Here is a 20,582-nt window from a genome sequence, read left to right as displayed (position 1 = left end):
AGCTTCACAGTGGTGGTGATGACTGATCTGCCTATCCAGAATGTATTGAAGAAACCTGATGTGGCAGGAAGGATGGTCAAGTGGGCGGTAGAATTGTCGGAATTCGATATTCAGTATGAGCCCCGAGGACCGATCAAGGGGCAGGTGTTCGCGGACTTCGTAGTCGAGCTATCATCCATCGCGACACCTGCAGAAGGGCTAGATTTCCGATGGGTGTTATCGGTGGATGGCTCCTCTAATCAGCAAGGAAGCGGCGCTGGGGTCATCCTGGAAGGGCCAAACGGAGTACTGATCGAACAGTCCCTCCGTTTCGCCTTCAAAGCTAGCAACAATCAGGCGGAGTACGAAGCCCTGATCGCGGGAATGTTGCTAGCAAGGGAAATGGGAGCAAGAAATCTGCTGGCCAAGAGCGATTCGTTACTGGTCACTGGGCAGGTTACGGGGGAGTTCCAAGCAAAGGATCCTCAGATGGCAGCCTACCTGGAGTATGTGCAGCTCCTGAAGACGTCCTTCACTGAGTTTGAGTTAGTGCATGTGCCAAGAGAGCAAAATGCCCGAGCAGACCTGCTTGCCAAGCTGGCCAGCTCAGGCAAAGGGGGGAAGCAGAGGACTGTCATTCAGGAGACCCTGAAGGTGCCACGCGCGTTTGTATCAGACAACCAGGTGCTTCACGTATACAAGTCAATGGAGCGTCTAACGATCGGTCATCGGTCGTTGACTCAAGAGACGCTGAGAGCGCCGAGGGTGAGATCACGACCCTCAAAGATTGGTGAGTCGATGGAGGTCCACGCGGAGAAGGAACCCCACACCTGGATGACTCCATACCGGCGATACTTAGAAGATGGTATACTCCCGCTCGATCTGGCAGAAGCCAAAAGAATAAAGAGGGGTTCAAGTAAGTTTACTCTCATAGATGGAAGCCTATTTAGATTTGGATTTTCTCACCCTGTGCAGATCTGTGTACACGGCGAACAATGCACCAGACTCATGTCTGAGCTGCACGAGGGGGTGTGCGGAAGCCATGTAGGTGGTCGCGCTTTGGCAAGTAGAGTACTCCGCGCGGGGTACTACTGGCCAAAGCTGAAGGAAGATTGCATAAGGTTTGCTCAGCGATGCAAACAATGTCAGCTGCATGCAGATTGGCACAAGGCACCCCCTGAGGAGTTGAGGTCCATCCATAGCCCGTGGCCATTCCATACATGGGGGATTGACATCCTAGGACCTTTTCCCCTGGCGACAAGGCAGATGAAGTTCCTCATTGTGGCCATTGAATATTTCACTAAGTGGGTGGAGGCAGAGCCAGTTGCACACATCACCGCACAAAAAGTCGAACACTTCGTCTGGAAGAACATTGTCTGCCGCTTCGGAATACCCAAGAGGCTGGTTTCCGACAATGGCACCCAGTTCACCAGTCATCAGTTGAGGAAGATGTGTGAAGAGCTAAAGATACAACAGGTTTTCGCATCAGTGGAGCACCCACAAACAAATGGACAGGTGGAGTCAGCAAATCGAGTGCTGCTCAGGGGGCTGAAGCGAAGGCTAGACAAGGCCAAAGGAGGCTGGGCAGAGGAGGTCCCCAGAATTGTGTGGTCTTACCACACCACCCCACAGTCCAGCACCCATGAGACACCCTTCAGCCTTGTCTATGGGACAGACGCCATGATTCCTGTAGAGATACAGGAGAGCTCCCCCAGATTCTTGAACTTCGTTGCTGAAGAGTCCAATGAAGAGCGTAAGGTGAATCTAGATCTGCTAGACGAAGTGCGAGAGGAGGCCAGAGTCAGTGCTGAAGCCGTAAAGAGAAGAGTCGAGCGGAGGCACAACTCTAAAGTGAGGCCCAGGCGCTTCCAGGAAGGTGATCTGGTGATGAGAAAGGCGCATCAGAATGACATGCAGAATAAGTTATCCCCGAAGTGGACAGGCCCGTACAGAGTGGTGGAGACATTAGAGAACGGAGCCTATCGCCTAGAGACTTTGGAGGGAGGAGCAATCCCCAGAACGTGGAACGCCACCCATTTAAAATTTTATTTCAGTTAAAATTGTACGGTAATGGCGTTCTCACGCTAAAAGGCACATGCTTTGTTTATGGTGGAAACAGTTGAACAGACAAGGGGGCACTCTTTTCCCTAAAGAGGGTTTTTAACGAGGCCACCCAATTAAAGAAAAATTTCCAGCATATAAAGTGTTCTCAAGTATTAAAGTTAAAATCCTCCTTGCCCCAGGTGCAAGTGCAGGTGATTGGTTAGGCCCTACTTGCCCTAGGCGCAAGTACTGGCACCGATCTAAGTCTTCCTCACCCCAGGTGTGAGCGCAAGCAGAAAGGTTTGAAAGGCCAGGGGTGCTAGTAAGACCAAGAGAAGGAAAGGAAAGTTTTTGACAAAACGTCCTTACCCACTTGGCATGCACCAATATTGGCCCAGTAAAACTCTAAGTCAGAAAACCTTTCTCACCCCAGGAGTGAGACAGGGAGTGATCGACTCAACCCGCCAAAGGGTGATGACCTCGGGGAAAGGGAAAGGGGTTAGCGAGAAACACTTCCTTTTCCCCAAGATGAGGCCTCACTTTGAGCAATCGATGTCAAGGTCCTTTATGCACTTAGCGCTAGAGCGACAGAGAAAGCTAAGTAAGGAGTAAAGAGCGATCACCGATGAGTCGTCAGTAATTGGCTAGTAGTACAAAGCAGCGCACGAGGACTGTTAAGCTGAGGGAACAGCCAGTCGAGATCATGCAGATCACGCTAAGCCTGAGTTGGTTAATACTTAGTCGCGCGCAAAGAGAAGAGAAGCAGATCGCGCTAAGCCTGAGTTGGTTAACACTTAGTCGCGCGCAAAGAGAAGAGAAGCAGATCGCGCTAAGCCTGAGTTGGTTAACACTTAGTCGCGCGCAAAGAGTAAGAGAAGCAGATCGCGCTAAGCCTAAGCTGGTTGACACTTAGTCGTGTGCGAAAGGAAAGGCAAAGCCCAAGATCGCGCTGAACCTAAACTAGCTAACAGTTAGTCGCGCACATAAAGGTAAGTGGAGTCCAAAGAAAATACAAAGAAAAATTGAGCAATTGAAACCAAGGTATATCACCAGAGATGTTCATACAATTGTCAGTTACAAAGAGTTGAATGGTGCAGAAACATAAGGTTACAAAATGAAACTTTGTACAGAAGAAGTCAAAATTACAGAAGGAAGAGATTCAGGCAGTAGGAGGCTTAAGTTTCCCATCTACCACCGAGTGATGAATGCTGAATTGCGCAAGGTCCAGTTCTGGAAGGACGCAGCGGACTTGCTCGAGCGCCAGCTCGAATCCATCAATGAGGGAATCGGCGCCCACGTTCATCAAGTCCTCTTTCTCCGCCTCCAGACTTCGCCTCGAAGCCTCTGCAGCATCCCTCTGCGTGGTAAGGGTAGCAAGGGAGGAGGCAGCCTCAGACAGCTTGCCCACTGCCTCCTCAAGCTTCTTTTCGGCGGCAGCAGTTGCCTCCTTGGCGGCCTTGAGCATCTCTACCCGCTGAGAATCCTGTTGGCGTAGGGAGGAGTTCTCAGCCTCTAACTCCTCCACCATCTGACTCCGTTCGAGCAAAGAGGAATTCTCAGCCTGTAACTCTGCCACCTTCCAGTCCAGGGGACCAACAGTCTGCCCCATCAAGATCTCCATCTTGATGGTCTCCTGGACCTGCAGCAAGTACTCCCTCCTGGCCTTCTCCACCATGCCTCGCATCAGCTCGACAGACCCCTGAGCGGCTTCAAGGTCACTGTGCAGCGACTCGTTGTCGTGCTCAAGTTCCTTCACCCTTTTCTCCAGGGCTTTCTGCTTGCGATGCTGGTTGGAGAACTCCAGCGAGAGCACCACCTGCTTGGCAAGGTGTGCGTCTATCTCCTCCCCGCTCCAGTCGACGAGCTCCCCATTGCTGATGTGCTGTCGCACCATGGAGATGACTCTGCTGAAGTTCTCATGGTTGGCTCCAGTGTTGCTTGGGCGCGAGCCAGACCCACCATGTTCAGCATTGGCGGTGGAGATTGTCATTGGAGGCGGGGCACACTCTTTTTGAGCAGAAACACCCCCAGCAGGGTGAGCGGATGGACCAGGTGATTGGCCTGCTGGGGGGGAAGTTGGTGGTTGAGAGGTTGGGGGCGATTTTTGGCCAGGAGAAGGAGGACATGCGGGCTCTGGGGCCGGTCGAGTAGAGGGAGAGGGAGGTGGTGAACCTTCCTCTACCTCTACCACCTCTATCCCTCCGGGCTGGAGAGACGAGACCCCCTCGGCTACTGCTTTCTTCCTCTGGCGGTGAATGAGGGGGGAGCCTGAGCTTTCCTCTTCCACTGAGGCAGCAGCAGCAGTAGGTACCAGCGAAGAAGCCTTCACCAGTCTCTTCCTTTTCTTCCCTTGCTCAGGGCCTTCGGCTGGCGCGACCGAGAGCGGAGGGGCTTCGATTGGCTCAGTGGTGGAAGAGGAAGAGCCAGTCCCTTTGGCCGCTCGGCGTTTAGCGAGCTCCAACACCGCCAACCTCCTATCTTTCCCTGACATTGAATCTGCATAGGCAAGAAAGAGGGAAGTTAGACAACTAAGAGACGCAAGCAAGGTGAAAAGTATAAGAGCATGCATGAGGAAGTATAAATGTCCTAAGGGGCGGCAGAGAAAGAACTACCTATATATTTCTTCAGGGAAACCACATCAAACTCATCCTTGATGAGGCGAGCGGAGTCATACTTAGCCCCCAGGAGCAGCCCACACAGCTCGCGCTCGTAGGGGGCCATGGCCTCGAGGTCCTTGGGTTTCTTAAATTGAACCTGGGGAACCCAGTAGAGGGGGTACCCCTCGAGCAGATGAAGGCTTTGTGGGGTGGCGGATATCATATAAAATCTGCCCTTCCAGTCTTTGAAGGACTGCTGGTACAGGCCCAGAAGCACCCGTCCAGCAACCCCGTTCAGGCTGACCCAAAACCTATCCCCTGGTTTCTTCGCCTCAAAGAAGTAGAGGAACACCTCCACCGAGGCGTTGTGCCCAAAGTAGTTGCACAGAATCTGAAACGCCCGGATGAAGGCCCAGGCATTGGGGTGGAGTTGGCAGGGCGCGACGTTCAACTCCATCATCAGCTCTTTCTCGAAGAAGGTGAAGGGGAGTCGCAGCCTCAACCTTTTGAAGATCGCGGAGTAAACAAAAACGAAGGGCACCCCATTGGTGGCCCTGTCGTCAGCGCAAATGGGCATCCCTCGGGGAGGGATGCGGACTCGGATGTGGAAGTCGTTTTCCCTGTCTATAGAACACGAGGGTTCATCCGGGTCGTGGCTCAGAAGCGAGTTAAGATGGTCCTCAGGTAGCAAGATGGACGTTTCAGATAGCAACGCCAGAGGGGCCCAGTCATAGACTTTGGCGTTGTCATGGAATGAGGTGACAACAGGCGGTGGCGAAGCTGGTGCACTCGCGGAGGGCTGTGCACCAGAAGAAGAGGCAAGGACGCGAGCGGTCTGCTTCAAGCGAGCCATCGAGAGATAGCTGCAATGGAGGAAAAACGAAGGGTCAGAAATAGAAAGGGAGAGAGTGATGGATGGATCGGTGAAAAACAGAGAGGGGGAATGAGGAAGAAATGCCCAGGTAAAGGAGAAAGAAGGGAAGGCAGAAGCCAAAGCGGAAACATGAGAAGAACCCTAGCGCGGGTTGAGAAGAAGAAAAACAGGGAAGGTGAATGCATGATAACTAGAATGGTAAATGCAATCGGTAAAGATGACCAAAAAGGGGCCAGGGAAAAGAAAAACCATACCTTTGAATGATCGTAGGAGTATAGGATCACAGAGAATTCGAAGAAAGATGGGTGCGCAGAAGAAAGGTTCGCAGAGAGTTTGGGAGTCAAATGAAGAAGATGAAGGAACAGTGGAAGGGCGCGCCATTTTGAATAAGAGAAGCGCTAGCGACGCCCAACGCTGGCCGTTGATGGTGCCACGTGTCGTGAGATTAAGGAAGGAAGCCCAAACGTTAAAGAAGCAGCACGTGAGGTGGCACGTGAGGCGGCCCCACTTGCCACATGGACTGAGGGCACGACCACTTAGTCTCTTCGCTGAGAACGAGTTCTCGACTCGAGACTGGGGGGCTTGTGATCCGATCGGTCATCGGTAGTCGATGACGTCAGCATCAGAGAACCACGTGGACCACTCGCAGGGTGACACGTGGACCAGGTGGCAGAGAGGTAGGGGACGATCGCCAAGAGAGGTGATCGGTGGTCAGTAATCAAGTTACCACCGACAGATCAGGCGGCAGAGAGGTCGGGGGATAGATCACCCAGAATGGTGATCGGTGGTCAGTAGCCAAGTGACCACCAGCAGATCAGTTCCTAGACTCGCGCCTGGAGGCAGAGCGCGATAAGCGAATAAACTCTGATCAGTCATCAGGTGTATTGTCATCGGGGTCTCGTGTTACACGCAGTTAAACTGGGACTGAGGCTCCCAGCGGGAGCGTTACGCGTGGACCTCGCATGAACACACCTCAAGGAATCGTGCACGAGAGTGGCCTGAGGGAACTAGTAAGCCAGTCGGTGATTGGTGATTCCCTCAACCCATTACAAGCGTGTCATCCTGAAGGGTAAGTCGCCTACGCAGAGAGTAACGTTTGGTGAGTGTGTGATGGAGATCAAGCCCAAGAGAACATGGAGGCCACTCATCAAACTCAAGAAGAGGTGGAGGCACAAATAGAGGACGCCCATGGAGGTCAAAGTCCACCTCAAAGGATTACAAGAAGCATGTTCAAAGCCTTGGGAGCTAGAGGACATTTATTTTCTCTTTTTGTAGTGTCTTTAGTTGAAGGTGCTTAGAGGGAAACCTTAGAAACCTCTTTTGTTATAGCATCTTTTAGGTTTTAAATAGGACCTTTAGGGGGGTGTATTAGTAGATAGGTGTAGGAGTAGAATAGGGGGTGCCAAAGTGAAGGAAGGGATCACACCTTCCTTGCTTAGGCAATTAGCGCCGGTTCTAGTGGCTTTTGGAGGGAATTTTGAATTGTTTAGCTTTCATTTTTCAGCACCTTAGGCTATAAATAGAGGTGCCTTCCTTGTAAATTTCAGATTTGAATTTTATCTAAAGAAACTATACTCAAAATTGGAGTGAGCATTTGGAGAGCTTTGAGCTTCTTCTCTAGTCTTATCTTGAAGGACCATGGTTTCCTCAAGTGGCGGCTTCCACACTCATCTAGGAGCATCCATTCTTCTAGTGGCGTGATCATCCAACCATTCCTCCATCTTCATGAGCATTCTCTTCTCCTTCCTTTCTTCTTCTTCAATTTGTTCATGTTATCTTGTGTTTTGAGTTGTCTAGCTTTCGGTTTTTCTATTTTCAGCACCTATATTCTGTTTTGTTTTTAAATTCTGTTCGGTTCTTTTGTTTTAAGTTCAATTCTGTTCGGTTTCTTCTTTTCATTCTCCTTTGTTGATTCAATTTGACAATATTTGGTTCATCCAAATGAGTTTGGGATTTGGTACTTGTTATTGGTGAGTTCTTGATTTTAGAATCATGATCCAACTTCTAAGAAAGTGCCTCTACATTTTCCAGCTCAAGGTGATTCCTCAAAGTGTCAAGAATCTTGTTCTATGTGGCTATTGGAATCACATCATGTGGTATCATGAGTCTTAGGTTCATTCTTGTTAATTGTTGAGTTGTGTGCACTTTAATTTCAAGAGCTCTTTAATTTCTTGCAATTTAAGTTTCTGTTTTAGAATTTTAATTGAGTATTCTTGCTGTTTTTCTTTTGCTCCAAGTGTTTGTGGAAAGGTTTATGGCACTCATAATTCTTATGAGTATGGTTGCTCTTTTGGAATGGCATTATCCTTCCTAGAGTTTACCTTAAGCTTCCTTTCACTTGTTACAATTTGTGTTGTGTGTTTTAATTTTTGAATCATGTCAAGTTTTGTCTTAGTCATGTTATTCCATATATGTCATTACTTCTAGTAGTACTTTTATTGTTTTGATTGTTTCTTGCTTTGGTGTCATATAATTTTCTGAATTGATGTTGATCCTTTGTGCATTTTCTTTTTAGAATTGAGTTCATACTTGTATTCTAGACCTATACAAGTTCCAATACATCATTTTCTATTATGTCTTTGCTAGTTCATCATCCTGTTTTTTATTCCTATTAGGATTCCTCTGTTTCTGAAAAAAAGTGCTTACTGTTTTTCCTTATTGCAACTGATTTACGTACTGTAAAATTCTGAAATTCTGGATTTGAGATATTCAAAGTGTTAGAAAAGAATAGAAAAAAGAATCATTCAAAAATATGAAGTACACAAAAAATGATAAATAAAATAAAAAAAGTGTACATTCCTGCCGAAAAAAATACGGTAATCTGGCAGTGATTTTAAAAAATTTATTTCTCTCAATTGGCTTACTGTTTTTAATTGATTCCAGTGCCATTTTTGAGTTAACATCTTGAAGTTTCTGTGGTATAAATTTCATAATCCAGTTCGCTCTACAACGTTCCAGTTAAATCAGTGAATATCAAGCACAGTTTGCATTTTAAAAAAAAAAATTCCAGTAGCTAATTTTTTTGTTTTCTTCATCTACTCTAGTGCTTTTCCTTAAGTATTCTTTTGTGTGCCTACTTTTCTCATTGAGTTCTTTATTTTCTTGATTGTCTTTCATTCTTACTCTTTGAGTTTGTCTTACATATAGTATTCCTTTTGCAATTACCTTTCCTTGCTTATACCTTTTCTTGTTTGTCTTTATTGTTTCTTTGGTTTTGTGGTGGTTTGCTCTTAAGATTGGTGTGCTTGCTTTGACATATTTCATTTGAGGATTCCAAGGCCTCAAGATCAGATTGGTGCAAGAACATTATTTCTTTGAGAGTGATATCTTTTTCAGCCTTAAATTCACTTCGGCAGTTTCAATTGCAAAGCTCACTGTTTTTGCTAATTTTTAACTTGTTTGCTGTTTTGTGTGTTTGCTGTTTTTTAATTACAAATGGCTGGATCTTCAAGTGATGCATCCTACAAGCAGAATTCTCCTTCCAAAGCTTCCATTCTTGGTGAATTACATGAAGCTCAAAGAACAATTAGAAGGTTGGAGGAAAAAATGCAAAAGATGGAGGTCCAACAAGCTAGACCATCTCCTTCTATCCATGATGGACATCATTCTCATAGACCATCTTCAAGAGCTTCTTCAAATGATGTTGGCCGTGAAGATGAGCATAGGAGAAGGAGACCTCCACCCCAAGTCCATGGACAAAGACATCATCACCAAGGGGAAAGAATTCACTACGGCAATGGCTTCTACCATGATGCAAAGTCCAAGCTTCCTTCGGTCAAACTACCTTGTTTTAATGGTTCTAGTGATCCAAATGTGTATTTAGATTGGGAGGCTAAGTGTGAACAAATTTTTGAGATCCATGAGATCCAAGATGAGCATAAGCTCAAGCTAGCCACCCTAGAGTTTAGTGATTATGCCATGAAATGGTGGCATGGGATTGTAAAGGACATTATCTATCACAAGGGTCCTCCCGTGGACTCTTGGAACTCTTTAAAGGATCATATGCGCGCTAGGTTTGTGCCCCCACATTTTAGGAAAGACCTCATGTTGAGACTCCAACGGTTTCAACAAGGCACGCTAAATGTGGATGAATATTATAAGGAGCTTGAGACGCTTGTGCTTAAAATTGAATTAGAAGAAAGTGAAGAAGCCATGGTTGCTAGGTTTGTGAGTGGTCTTAGGAAGGATATCCAAGACATTGTTGAGTTACAAGAGTATTCATCATTGGGCTCTTTAGTTCATCTTGCAATGAAGGTGGAAGCCCAACTTGCTAAGAAAAACTCTTTTAAAAATGCTTCCAATAATGGATACTACTCCAAGTCTTGGAGAAACAAAACTTCTTTTTCAAAACATCCTTCCAAAGATTCTTCTTTCAAACCCAAGGAATCTAAGCCATCAACATCTAGACCTAAGTCTCCCACTAGAACATCTAACACTAAATGCTTTAAATGTATGGGTTATGGTCATATTGCTGCAAATTGTCCTTCAAAACGAAGTATGTACATGCATGAGGGCATTGTAGTTAGTGAGCATGATTCGGATTCTTCAAAGCATTCATTGCATTCTCATGCATCTAGTGAGGAAGAGAGTGAATGTCCACTTGAAGGGGACTTGTTAGTTGTGAGAAGACTTCTTGGACAAGTTTCACAACCTTTTGATGAAAGTCAAAGGGAAAATATTTTCCATACAAGATGTCTTATTCAAAACAACATTTGTTCCTTGATAGTGGATGGGGGTAGTTGTGCAAATGTGGCTAGTACAAGAGTAGTAGATAAGCTTGGATTGCCTACTATCTCTCATACAAAGCCCTACAAATTACAATGGCTTAGTGAAATAGGAGAAATAATTGTTAATAAACAAGTCCTCATCCATTTCTCCATTGGAAAATACAAAGATGAGGTATTATGTGATGTTATGCCCATGGAAGCCACTCATGTTCTTTTGGGAAGGCCTTGGCAATTTGATAGAAAAGTTTTACATGATGGCTTTACCAACAAATTATCTTTTGAATTCCATGGTCACAAGGTTACTTTAAAATCTCTCTCTCCAAGAGAAGTCCATGAGGACCAAGTTATCATGAAGAAAAAGAGGGAGAGTGAAAAAGATAAAAAAGATAAAAAAGATAAAAAAGATAAGAGTTCTAAGCCTACACTCCTTTTGTCTAGGCGTGACATTGAAAGGGAAATAGTGGCTCATCATCCTCTTTTTTTAGCCATCCCTAGAACTCTTAGCATAGAAACACTTGTTGATAGTCCTCATTGCTTGGAAAATTTGGTAGAAGAGTTCAAAGATGTGTTTCAAGATCCTCCAAATGGACTTCCACCTTTGAGAGGGATTGAGCACCAAATTGATTTGATACCGGGCTCTTCTTTACCAAATCGTCCCGCATATAGGACCAATCCAAGTGAAACCAAGGAAATTCGCCAACAAGTTGAGGCTTTGATTGAAAAAGGGTGGGTGCAAGATAGCATGAGTCCTTGTGCTATGCCTATCATCTTAGTGCCAAAAAAGGATGGCACATGGCGAATGTGTTCGGATTGTAGGGCCATAAATAACATAACCATTAAGTATAGGCATCCCATACCTAGACTAGATGATTTGTTGGATGAATTACATGGTTCTAAAATCTTTTCAAAGATTGATCTTAAAAGCGGCTACAATCAAATCCGTATCAAACCGGGTGATGAATGGAAGACGGCTTTTAAGACCAACTTTGGATTATATGAGTGGTTAGTTATGCCTTTTGGTTTACCTAATGCACCAAGTACCTTCATGCGCCTCATGCATCATGTTCTTAGACCTTTCATTGGTAAGTTTGTTGTGGTTTACTTTGATGACATTCTCATTTATAGCTTATCTTTGAATGACCATAGGTTGCATGTTAGGCAAGTTTTGGAAACCCTTAGGAAGGAACATTTGTATGCTAACCTTGCTAAATGTATGTTTGCTCTTGATCATATAGAATTCCTAGGGTTTGTTGTGAGTTGTAAAGGGGTCCATGTGGACAAAACCAAGGTGGTGGCCATTCAAAATTGGCCTACACCGAAATCTTTGAATGAGGTCCGAAGTTTTCATGGGCTTGCTTCTTTCTATAGAAGATTTGTCCCAAACTTTGGTACCATTGCCGCACCACTCAATGACATAGTGAAAAAGGATGTGGTCTTTCATTGGGGAGAAGCACAACAAAATGCTTTTGATACTTTGAAAGAAAAATTGACTAATGCTCCCATCTTGGCCCTTCCTAATTTCACTAAGACATTTGAGATTGAGTGTGATGCTTCAAGCATAGGTATTGGGGCTGTTCTCCTTCAAGAGGGCCACCCCATAGCCTATTTTAGTGAGAAATTGAAGGGAAGTCATCTCAACTATTCCACCTATGATAAGGAATTATATGCACTTGTTAGGGCTTTGTTTACTTGGCAACACTATCTTTTTCCCAAAGAGTTTGTGATACATAGTGATCATGAATCTCTTAAATATTTGAAAAGCCAAAACAAACTTAACAAGAGGCATGCTAAGTGGGTGGAATTCATTGAGCAATTTCCTTATGTGATCAAACACAAGCAAGGCAAAATAAATATTGTGGCGGATGCTCTTTCTAGAAGATACACCTTGCTAAATCTTTTAACCTCTCAATATCTTGGTTTTGATCACATTAAGGAACTTTATCATGATGACCTTGATTTTTCTCTCCTCTATCAAGAGTGTCTTAAGGGAGGACACAAAGATTTTTTTATTCAAGATGGCTTTCTTTTTAAGGGAAAACGTCTTTGTGTTCCCCAATGCTCTATTAGATTATCTCTTGTTAGAGAAGCTCATGAGGGGGGCTTAATGGGACATTTTGGGGTTGCTAAAACTTTGGATGTGTTGCATGAACATTTCTTTTGGCCTCATATGCATAAACATGTTCATAGTTTGTGTGATAAATGCATAGCTTGCCGCAAAGCTAAATCTAAAATGCATCCCATGGTCTTTATACTCCTCTTCCTATCCCTTCAATGCCTTGGGTAGATATATCTATGGATTTCATCTTAGGCTTACCCAAGACATCAAAGGGAAAGGACTCCATTTTTGTGGTAGTGGATCGTTTTTCAAAGATGGCTCACTTTATTCCTTGCCACAAAGTGGATGATGCATGCCACATTGCAAACCTCTTCTTCCAAGAAGTGGTTCGCTTGCATGGGATTCCTAGGTCTATAGTGTCCGATAGAGATCCTAAGTTCTTGAGTCACTTTTGGAAGACCTTGTGGGGCAAGCTTGGAACTAAGCTTTTATTTTCTACCACTTGCCACCCACAAACCGATGGTCAAACCGAGGTGGTGAATAGAACTTTGGGACAACTATTGAGATGCTTTATTTCGGGGAATCCTAGAGTGTGGGAGAATTTACTACCCCATGTTGAGTTTGCATATAACCGAGTAGTAAATTCTACCACCTCCCATTCTCCTTTTGAGGTGGTCTATGGGTTTAATCCCCTAACACCTCTTGATCTTCTTCCTATTCCCCTTCTTGACGATGTCTTGTGCAAAGATGGGGATGAAAAGGCTTCTTTTGTGAAAACTTTGCATAAAGACATCAAGAAGAGAATTGAGAAGAAGGTTGGCAAGTATGCTGAACTTGCCAATAAGAGGAGAAAAGCATTGTTGTTTGATGAGAGCGATTGGGTATGGCTTCACTTGAGGAAGGATCGTTTTCCTATTCAAAGGAAGTCCAAACTAATGCCTCGAGGGGATGGACCTTTCCAAGTCCTCAAGAGGATTAATGACAATGCTTATGAGTTAGATATGACTGATACATTCTTAGGTAGTCATACTTTTAATGTCAGCGATCTAACTCCTTTTTCTGTAGGTCTCCAGAATTCGTGGTCGAATTCTCTCCAACTCGGGGAGTATGATGGAGATCAAGCCCAAGAGAACATGGAGGCCACTCATCAAACTCAAGAAGAGGTGGAGGCACAAATAGAGGACGCCCATGGAGGTCAAAGTCCACCTCAAAGGATTACAAGAAGCATGTTCAAAGCCTTGGGAGCTAGAGGACATTTATTTTCTCTTTTTGTAGTGTCTTTAGTTGAAGGTGCTTAGAGGGAAACCTTAGAAACCTCTTTTGTTATAGCATCTTTTAGGTTTTAAATAGGACCTTTAGGGGGGTGTATTAGTAGATAGGTGTAGGAGTAGAATAGGGGGTGCCAAAGTGAAGGAAGGGATCACACCTTCCTTGCTTAGGCAATTAGCGCCGGTTCTAGTGGCTTTTGGAGGGAATTTTGAATTGTTTAGCTTTCATTTTTCAGCACCTTAGGCTATAAATAGAGGTGCCTTCCTTGTAAATTTCAGATTTGAATTTTATCTAAAGAAACTATACTCAAAATTGGAGTGAGCATTTGGAGAGCTTTGAGCTTCTTCTCTAGTCTTATCTTGAAGGACCATGGTTTCCTCAAGTGGCGGCTTCCACACTCATCTAGGAGCATCCATTCTTCTAGTGGCGTGATCATCCAACCATTCCTCCATCTTCATGAGCATTCTCTTCTCCTTCCTTTCTTCTTCTTCAATTTGTTCATGTTATCTTGTGTTTTGAGTTGTCTAGCTTTCGGTTTTTCTATTTTCAGCACCTATATTCTGTTTTGTTTTTAAATTCTGTTCGGTTCTTTTGTTTTAAGTTCAATTCTGTTCGGTTTCTTCTTTTCATTCTCCTTTGTTGATTCAATTTGACAATATTTGGTTCATCCAAATGAGTTTGGGATTTGGTACTTGTTATTGGTGAGTTCTTGATTTTAGAACCATGATCCAACTTCTAAGAAAGTGCCTCTACATTTTCCAGCTCAAGGTGATTCCTCAAAGTGTCAAGAATCTTGTTCTATGTGGCTATTGGAATCACATCAGTGTGCCTAGACCAGCCACACCCGACGTTCTCCTAAGAGTATGCAATTTACCCAGACAAGAGAAGCATCCTAAGTTACTCCGCAAGGGCGTAACTTAGGCAGACAGAGAGAGGCGCTAGAGCCCTTCCAGTAAGTGACACGTGTGTGGTTAGATGTGAGTTGCAGGCCTCCACGTGTCATCATCTGAGAGGGGTGCGGTCCAGACAAAAGAGCACTCCGTACCGCTAAAGGTACAGACAGGCGCAGCCAAGCGCAGACATGCGCAGACTCTCACGCTCCCCATTGCTGATTCTGAAGGTACGCTTTCTCTGAAAAGCACGACAGGATTCTGACACATGCCAGTAAAGCATAACAGAATTCTGTTATGCCCAGAAGCAGGGAAAGAGAGATAAAAGGCAGAATCAGAGGGAGAGTGAAGGGAGGGAGAAGAGAGACAGAGTGCAAGTTCTACACACACACATTCTTACTAGTTTCTAGTTTCTGGTGGTTCTGTTGAACTAACTTGATCGTCGGAGTGCAAACGGCCGCTATAGGCGCCGTCTGTGTATTTTGCAGGTCACATTTTGAAGCCATCAGAGAGAGAGAGAGTTCAGAAGGTGATTCTTCAGGAGACGCAGTCGCGAAGACAGGGCAGAAAGTGTTACAAAGCGATTCACCCACGTTCAAGTTGCCGGCAGGATCACCCTCTGAGGATGTCCCCTTGCTTGGGTGCGCGGTTTAGCTGGGGCCACATTTCCTCTCTTCTTGGTGACCTCGCTCTCGGCGGCGATATGAGCCACAACACGTCGCTGGATTTCGACGAACGTGGCGGGGTGGCTCCTGATGAGCGACTCACTAAAAGGCCCAGGCAACACGCCCTTTTTGAAGGCGTGCACGAACATCTCTTCGTCCTTTCCTGGCAAACGGACTATCCGAGCTCCGAATCTGTTCAGGAAATCCTTCAAGGACTCCCCTTGGTACTGCCTTATATCAAACAAGTCGTAAGACACCAACGGTGGCGCCTTGTTCACTATGTACTGCTCAACAAACATCTTGGAAAACTGCTGGAACGTGGTAATGTGGCCAGTGGGTATACTGACGAACCAGTCCAACGCCGTTCCGCTCAAAGTGCTCATGAACACCTTACAATACACTGCGTCTGAGCCCCCTGAGAGCATCATCTGAGTATGAAACGCCGTGATATGGGCTTCAGGGTCCTCCACCCCAGTGAAAGACGCCTTCACTGCCACAGTGCTAGCCGGGACCACCGAGTCCATGATCTCTTGGGAAAATGGCATAGGAAAGCTACGTGGTGGGGATGGGGGTGCAGATCTGTCCCCTGCCGCACGCTCCTCCCGCTCCTGAAGGGCTTTGCGCAGCTCTTCGCTGATCCTGTTAAGCTCCTCGTTCCTTGCTTGCGAGGCCACCAGCGCCTCGTGCATCCTTTCCTGCTCAGAACGTGAGGTAGCCACGTTCTCCTGCAGCGTCCTCATCATGTCCATCACTTGTGTCATGGACACAGCATCTTCGTCTGTTGATGGCGCAACTGAACTGGAGCGCGTTGTCCTCATTTTCTCAGCAAAAACTCAGCAAAAACTTTGAAAAATTCTAGAAACTTTGGTGTGGATGGGACCTCGATTCAAACGGGCCCCACGGTGGGCGCCAAATGATCCTGCTGACAACTCGAGCGTGGGGGAATTGCCTTGTTGCTTGCTTGACCCGCCTCGGGCAACTATGCTATCTGCAGGAACACTCTTAGAACCTCCTCCTTGGGAACTCCGAACGCAACCTGCAAACACACAGACGACGCCTCTAGCGGCCGTTTGCACTACGACGCTCAAGTTAGATCACAGAATCACTAGAAAATAATGTGTGTAAAAAACCGTGTGTGTGTATTTCTCTCTGATCCTCTTTTTATCCCCCTCTGTATATGTGCCTAACAGAATTCTGCTACGCTGTCCTCTGCGCGTGTCAGAATTCTGTTATGCTTTTGTAGGAAAACGTACCACAGTCAGGGTCGTGGGTGTCTGGGTTTTCTGTCTGTACCTTTCACGACACGGAGTGCACCTTTATCTGGGTCGCGCCCCTCTCAGACAGTGACACATGGAGGCATGCAACTCGCATCTAACCGTTCATGTGCCTCCACCTGAAGGGCTCAAGCGCATCTCTTGTGCGCCTAAGTTATTCCCTTGCGGAGTAACTTAGCGCGTTTCTTCCATCTGGGTGAAATCGAACATTCCCAGGAGAACGCCAGGTGTGGCTAGACTAGGCACACTCACCAAGCATTGCTCTCTGCATACACGATTTCCCCTTCACGACGCCATGCACGTAATGGGTTGAGAGAGTAACCAATCACCGACCGGTTTGCTGACTCCCTCAGACCACTCTTGTGCACGACTATACCGATGAGGATCTCTTCTTTCTCTGAGGTATGATCATGCGAGATCCATGCGTAACGCTCTCACTGGGAATCTCAGTCCCAGTTTAACTGCGTGTAACACGAAACCCCGATGACCATGAACCCGATGACTGATCGGTACTCTATTACTTCTCGCGTTCTCCCCCGGGTGTTTATCTTGGAACTGATCTGTCGGTGGCCACTCGGTTACTGACCACCGATAACCATACCGGGTGATCTCCTCCCTGATTTCTCGGCCACCTGATCCACGTGTCACCCTCGAGTGGTCCACGTGGTTATCTGCTGCTGACGTCATCGACTACAGATGACCAACCGGATCACTGTTCTTAACACAAAATCAAGAAACAAAAATTACAACAAAAGAACCACAAAGAATTGATAACATGCTTGGAGAAACATGACTATGACAAAACTTAAAAGGATTCAAAAATTAAAATGACACAAACACAATGTAATAAAAACAAGAAAAACAACAAGAAATACCCAAAAATAAACCTAAAACAGAAAGGTAACAACAAGAATGTAAAGTTCTTGAATTAAAAGTGCCAAAACAACTCAAAATCAAACAAGAACAAACCTAAGACTCATGATACCACATGATATGATTCCAATAGCAAGATATAGATGATTCTTTGACATTTTATGGAATCAACTTGAGTTGGAAAGTGAATAGGCACTTTTCTAGAATTGGATCAATGTTCTTTGATTCAAGAACTCGCCAAAACTTGAGCAACCACACCAAAACTCATAGAGAAATCCATTTCTTGTCAATTGAACCGATTAAAAGGCATAAGAACTCAAATGAACTGATTAAATTGCTTAATAATTGAAATGCATCGAACAAATCAAGAGGAAATGAAGAAGAACCAATTGAATCCAGCAAAAGAGAAGATGAACCGAACAATACATGAGCTAAAGCTAAAGCACCGAATGAAATTGCAAGAAAAGAGCCTAAGACATGTTTAGGAGTTCATATGAGCTTGGAAATGGAGGGAGAAGATGGAAAAGAAAGAAGACTTATGTGGTTGAAGTTCTTGGTTGATGAACACGCCACTTGAAGTGTGAATGCTCCAAGATAAGTGTGAATTGCCGCCACTTGAGGGAACCAAGGCTCTCAAGAGGAGACTAGGAAGAGGAGAAGGCAAGTTCTCACTACACTCAATCACCAATTTGGGAGAGTTTTGTTACTACAAATTCCAATTCTCTATTATGAAAGACCGAATCCCTTCTTATATAGGATAAGGACCGGTCAAAGAGTACACAAACCTTACATAAGAAGCTAACCAAAGGTCCCTTCCCTATTACCTATTCTAGCGCCTATAGTGAAGACATGAAGAGTCAACTTCTAGAAAATTCTAAACTAATGCCTAAAGATGCTTTACAAAAGAGATATCTTAAGGATTCCCTCGAAGCACCTTCCTAAACACTATTTTATATTATTTACAAATTGAAAGCAACTATAAAGAGAAATTTTAGGGACTTCATATCACTTTCAATAGATTTAGAGGAGTGAGAAGACATGACTAAAACTTTGTGTTTAGAAGTGCTTTACTTCAAGAAAGAAGAGGAAAGTTAATGAAGGTAGCTTTCCAGGTAAGAGAGGTGAGTCACTAAGGACTACTTAAGTACCAAGTCTTGCCTTAGCCAAAAACTATCCCTAAAAAACTTCACACAATTCTTTTTCTAAGTAAATTACTTAGAACACAATGAGGATGGAGAAATCAAATTTTATGCAAGAAAAACGATGCAAAGCTATTTAACAAATAAAGCAATTTATCAAAGCTTTAAACAAAGATATACGTAAGCAATTTAAGCAAAACTAAGCAAGGATTACCGTAAATCAAACTAGCTAGCACAATTAAAATTGCTATTCTACAAAGCTTTAAACTAGGTGTACCGTCCCGTATCCGGGCGTTGACAAAGTCAAGGTCAAAGTCAACGCCAGGAGTCAAAGTTAACACAAGGCGTCGCCTAGGTGAAGAGACGCCAAGTACCAGCGTCGCCAAGAGGAAGCGTCGCCAAGAGGAAGCGTCCCCAAGGCGAGGCGTCGCCTAGGTGGAGGCGTCGCCCAACCAGGGCGTCGTCAAGATCAAACATCATTAAGTCAAGGCAGTCACAGCACGGTTCCCCGATACCCATAGGTAGGAAAGACCATGGAGGGAGCGACGCCGTGGGAAGGCCTCAGGTCCCGATAATCCGGGGTAGTGATAAAGAGAAGGAAAAGGTGGCTTCAAGGCCATAGTGATAGCACCAGTGTAGGGCAGCCTGACTCGTGAAGTATCCCTGCCGCCCCAGAGACGCCTTTGGGACAGATACGACTCAAGGGAGGGTCACGCCCAGGGTAGCCAGGTGCAGGGTACGAGAGGAAGGCAGATACGCTCTCAAAGTGAGTGACTAGATGATTGGGGACATGAGTTAGCACCCAAAAAGTCACCCCTTGCGCAGTAGCACTCCCAAGCAGAAGGACTCACACGTAGAAACGTCCCCAGATGGGGTCATGGCTCTGTGAGGCCCTCCACGTGTACGACAGCCAGGTCAGAGTAGAAACACCACTTAGTCAGGTACCAGGTAATTAAAGTCATTTAATACAGTTTCTGTTTCGAGCGTTTAAGGTACTATAAAGGCTCCCAAGCGTTTCAACGTCTTAAATGCGCTACGTTTTCTAATTAGACGCGTTAATTAAGTGTGTTACGTTTTATGATTAAAAGCGCTTTAAGGCGCTTTAAATGCTTGGGTAGTCTAAATAGCGCCGGGAATGTTGGGAACGGGGTTCATACTTTTCGCAAATTTTCCAGAAACTCTCTAGTTGCTTGCTCGAGCCTTGAGGTGAGGGACAAGGGACTGGGGAAAGATTTTTGCCAGAACGAGAGAATACACACTAGAAATAGTTTCTTTTTTACCACCTTCAAAGTGCCATACGCGGTGCTCCGATACGGAGGTGCATAGTTTTTGGTGTTTCATGCTGGCTGACTTGAGCGTCGGAGTGCAAACGGCTGCTAGGGCGCCCTTTTGCCCTTCTTTGCAGGAATCCACAGGTAATCAGTGGGAAGGAGTCCCTAGCTGACGGTTGAGGTTGCGCACGAAGACGTCCCAGGTCAACCGGACGGAACATTTGGCGCCCACCGTGGGACTGATATAAAACATCAGTCCCATCACAAGCTTGAGAAGATCTACCAAGTTATAGTAACGTTGGAGGAGGTTTGAAGAGACCGTGAAAATGGCAGCCACAAGACGAGGTACTGCACGCGCGCCCCCAGCAGAACTGTCCATGCAACAGGTCCTGGAGATAATGCGGGGGCTGTAGGAGGATATGGCGGAGTCGAAACTGGAACAGGAACGCATGCAGGCAGATCTCGAAGCCTCGCATGAGAGGAATGAAGAGCTTCATCGTATAAATGAGGAGTTGTGCCGGGGTTTGCGAAATAATCGGGGGCAACGTGAACGTGACGAGATGGAGAACCACTCCCCGTCAAGGGAGTTTTCCACTCCCTTCTCGCAGGAGATTCTGGATGCAGTGATCCCGAACACATTCGCGGGGCCAAAGGTGATCTTCACCGGGATGGAGTACCCTGAGACACACCTCGCTGCGTTTCACACACAGATGGTCCTAGTAGGCGGCTCTGACGCTGCCAAGTGCTCTTTGTGAGCACCTTGACTGGGATGGCTATGGATTGGTTTATCAGCCTACCGAACGGCCATATCACCTCTTTCCGACAACTGTCACGATTGTTCAGGGAACAATACCTAGCAAACAAGGCCCCGCCGCTGGTTTCCTATGATTTGTTTAATGTGAAACAGTATCAAGGGGAGACCCTA

General features: G+C 45.5%; 1 protein-coding gene across 1 annotated transcript; it reads right to left on the bottom strand.

Annotated features, from left to right (window-relative positions):
* Positions 1 to 719: 719 nt before the first annotated feature.
* LOC137817379 (uncharacterized) lies at positions 720 to 15,918 on the bottom strand. Its single transcript, XM_068620664.1, has 3 exons — positions 15,571 to 15,918; positions 3,420 to 3,808; positions 720 to 861 (listed from the first exon to the last, which is right to left on the bottom strand). The coding sequence occupies exons 1-3, from the start codon at positions 15,916 to 15,918 to the stop codon at positions 720 to 722; spliced, it is 879 nt and encodes a 292-aa protein (XP_068476765.1).
* Between the last annotated feature and the right edge of the window lie 4,664 nt (positions 15,919 to 20,582).

The sequence above is a fragment of the Phaseolus vulgaris genome, unplaced genomic scaffold (assembly GCF_000499845.2).
Source record: "Phaseolus vulgaris cultivar G19833 unplaced genomic scaffold, P. vulgaris v2.0 scaffold_39, whole genome shotgun sequence".
Lineage (NCBI taxonomy): Eukaryota > Viridiplantae > Streptophyta > Magnoliopsida > Fabales > Fabaceae > Phaseolus > Phaseolus vulgaris.
The sequence above is the reverse complement of the archived record's forward strand: the minus strand, read 5'-3'. Positions and strand labels throughout refer to the sequence as shown.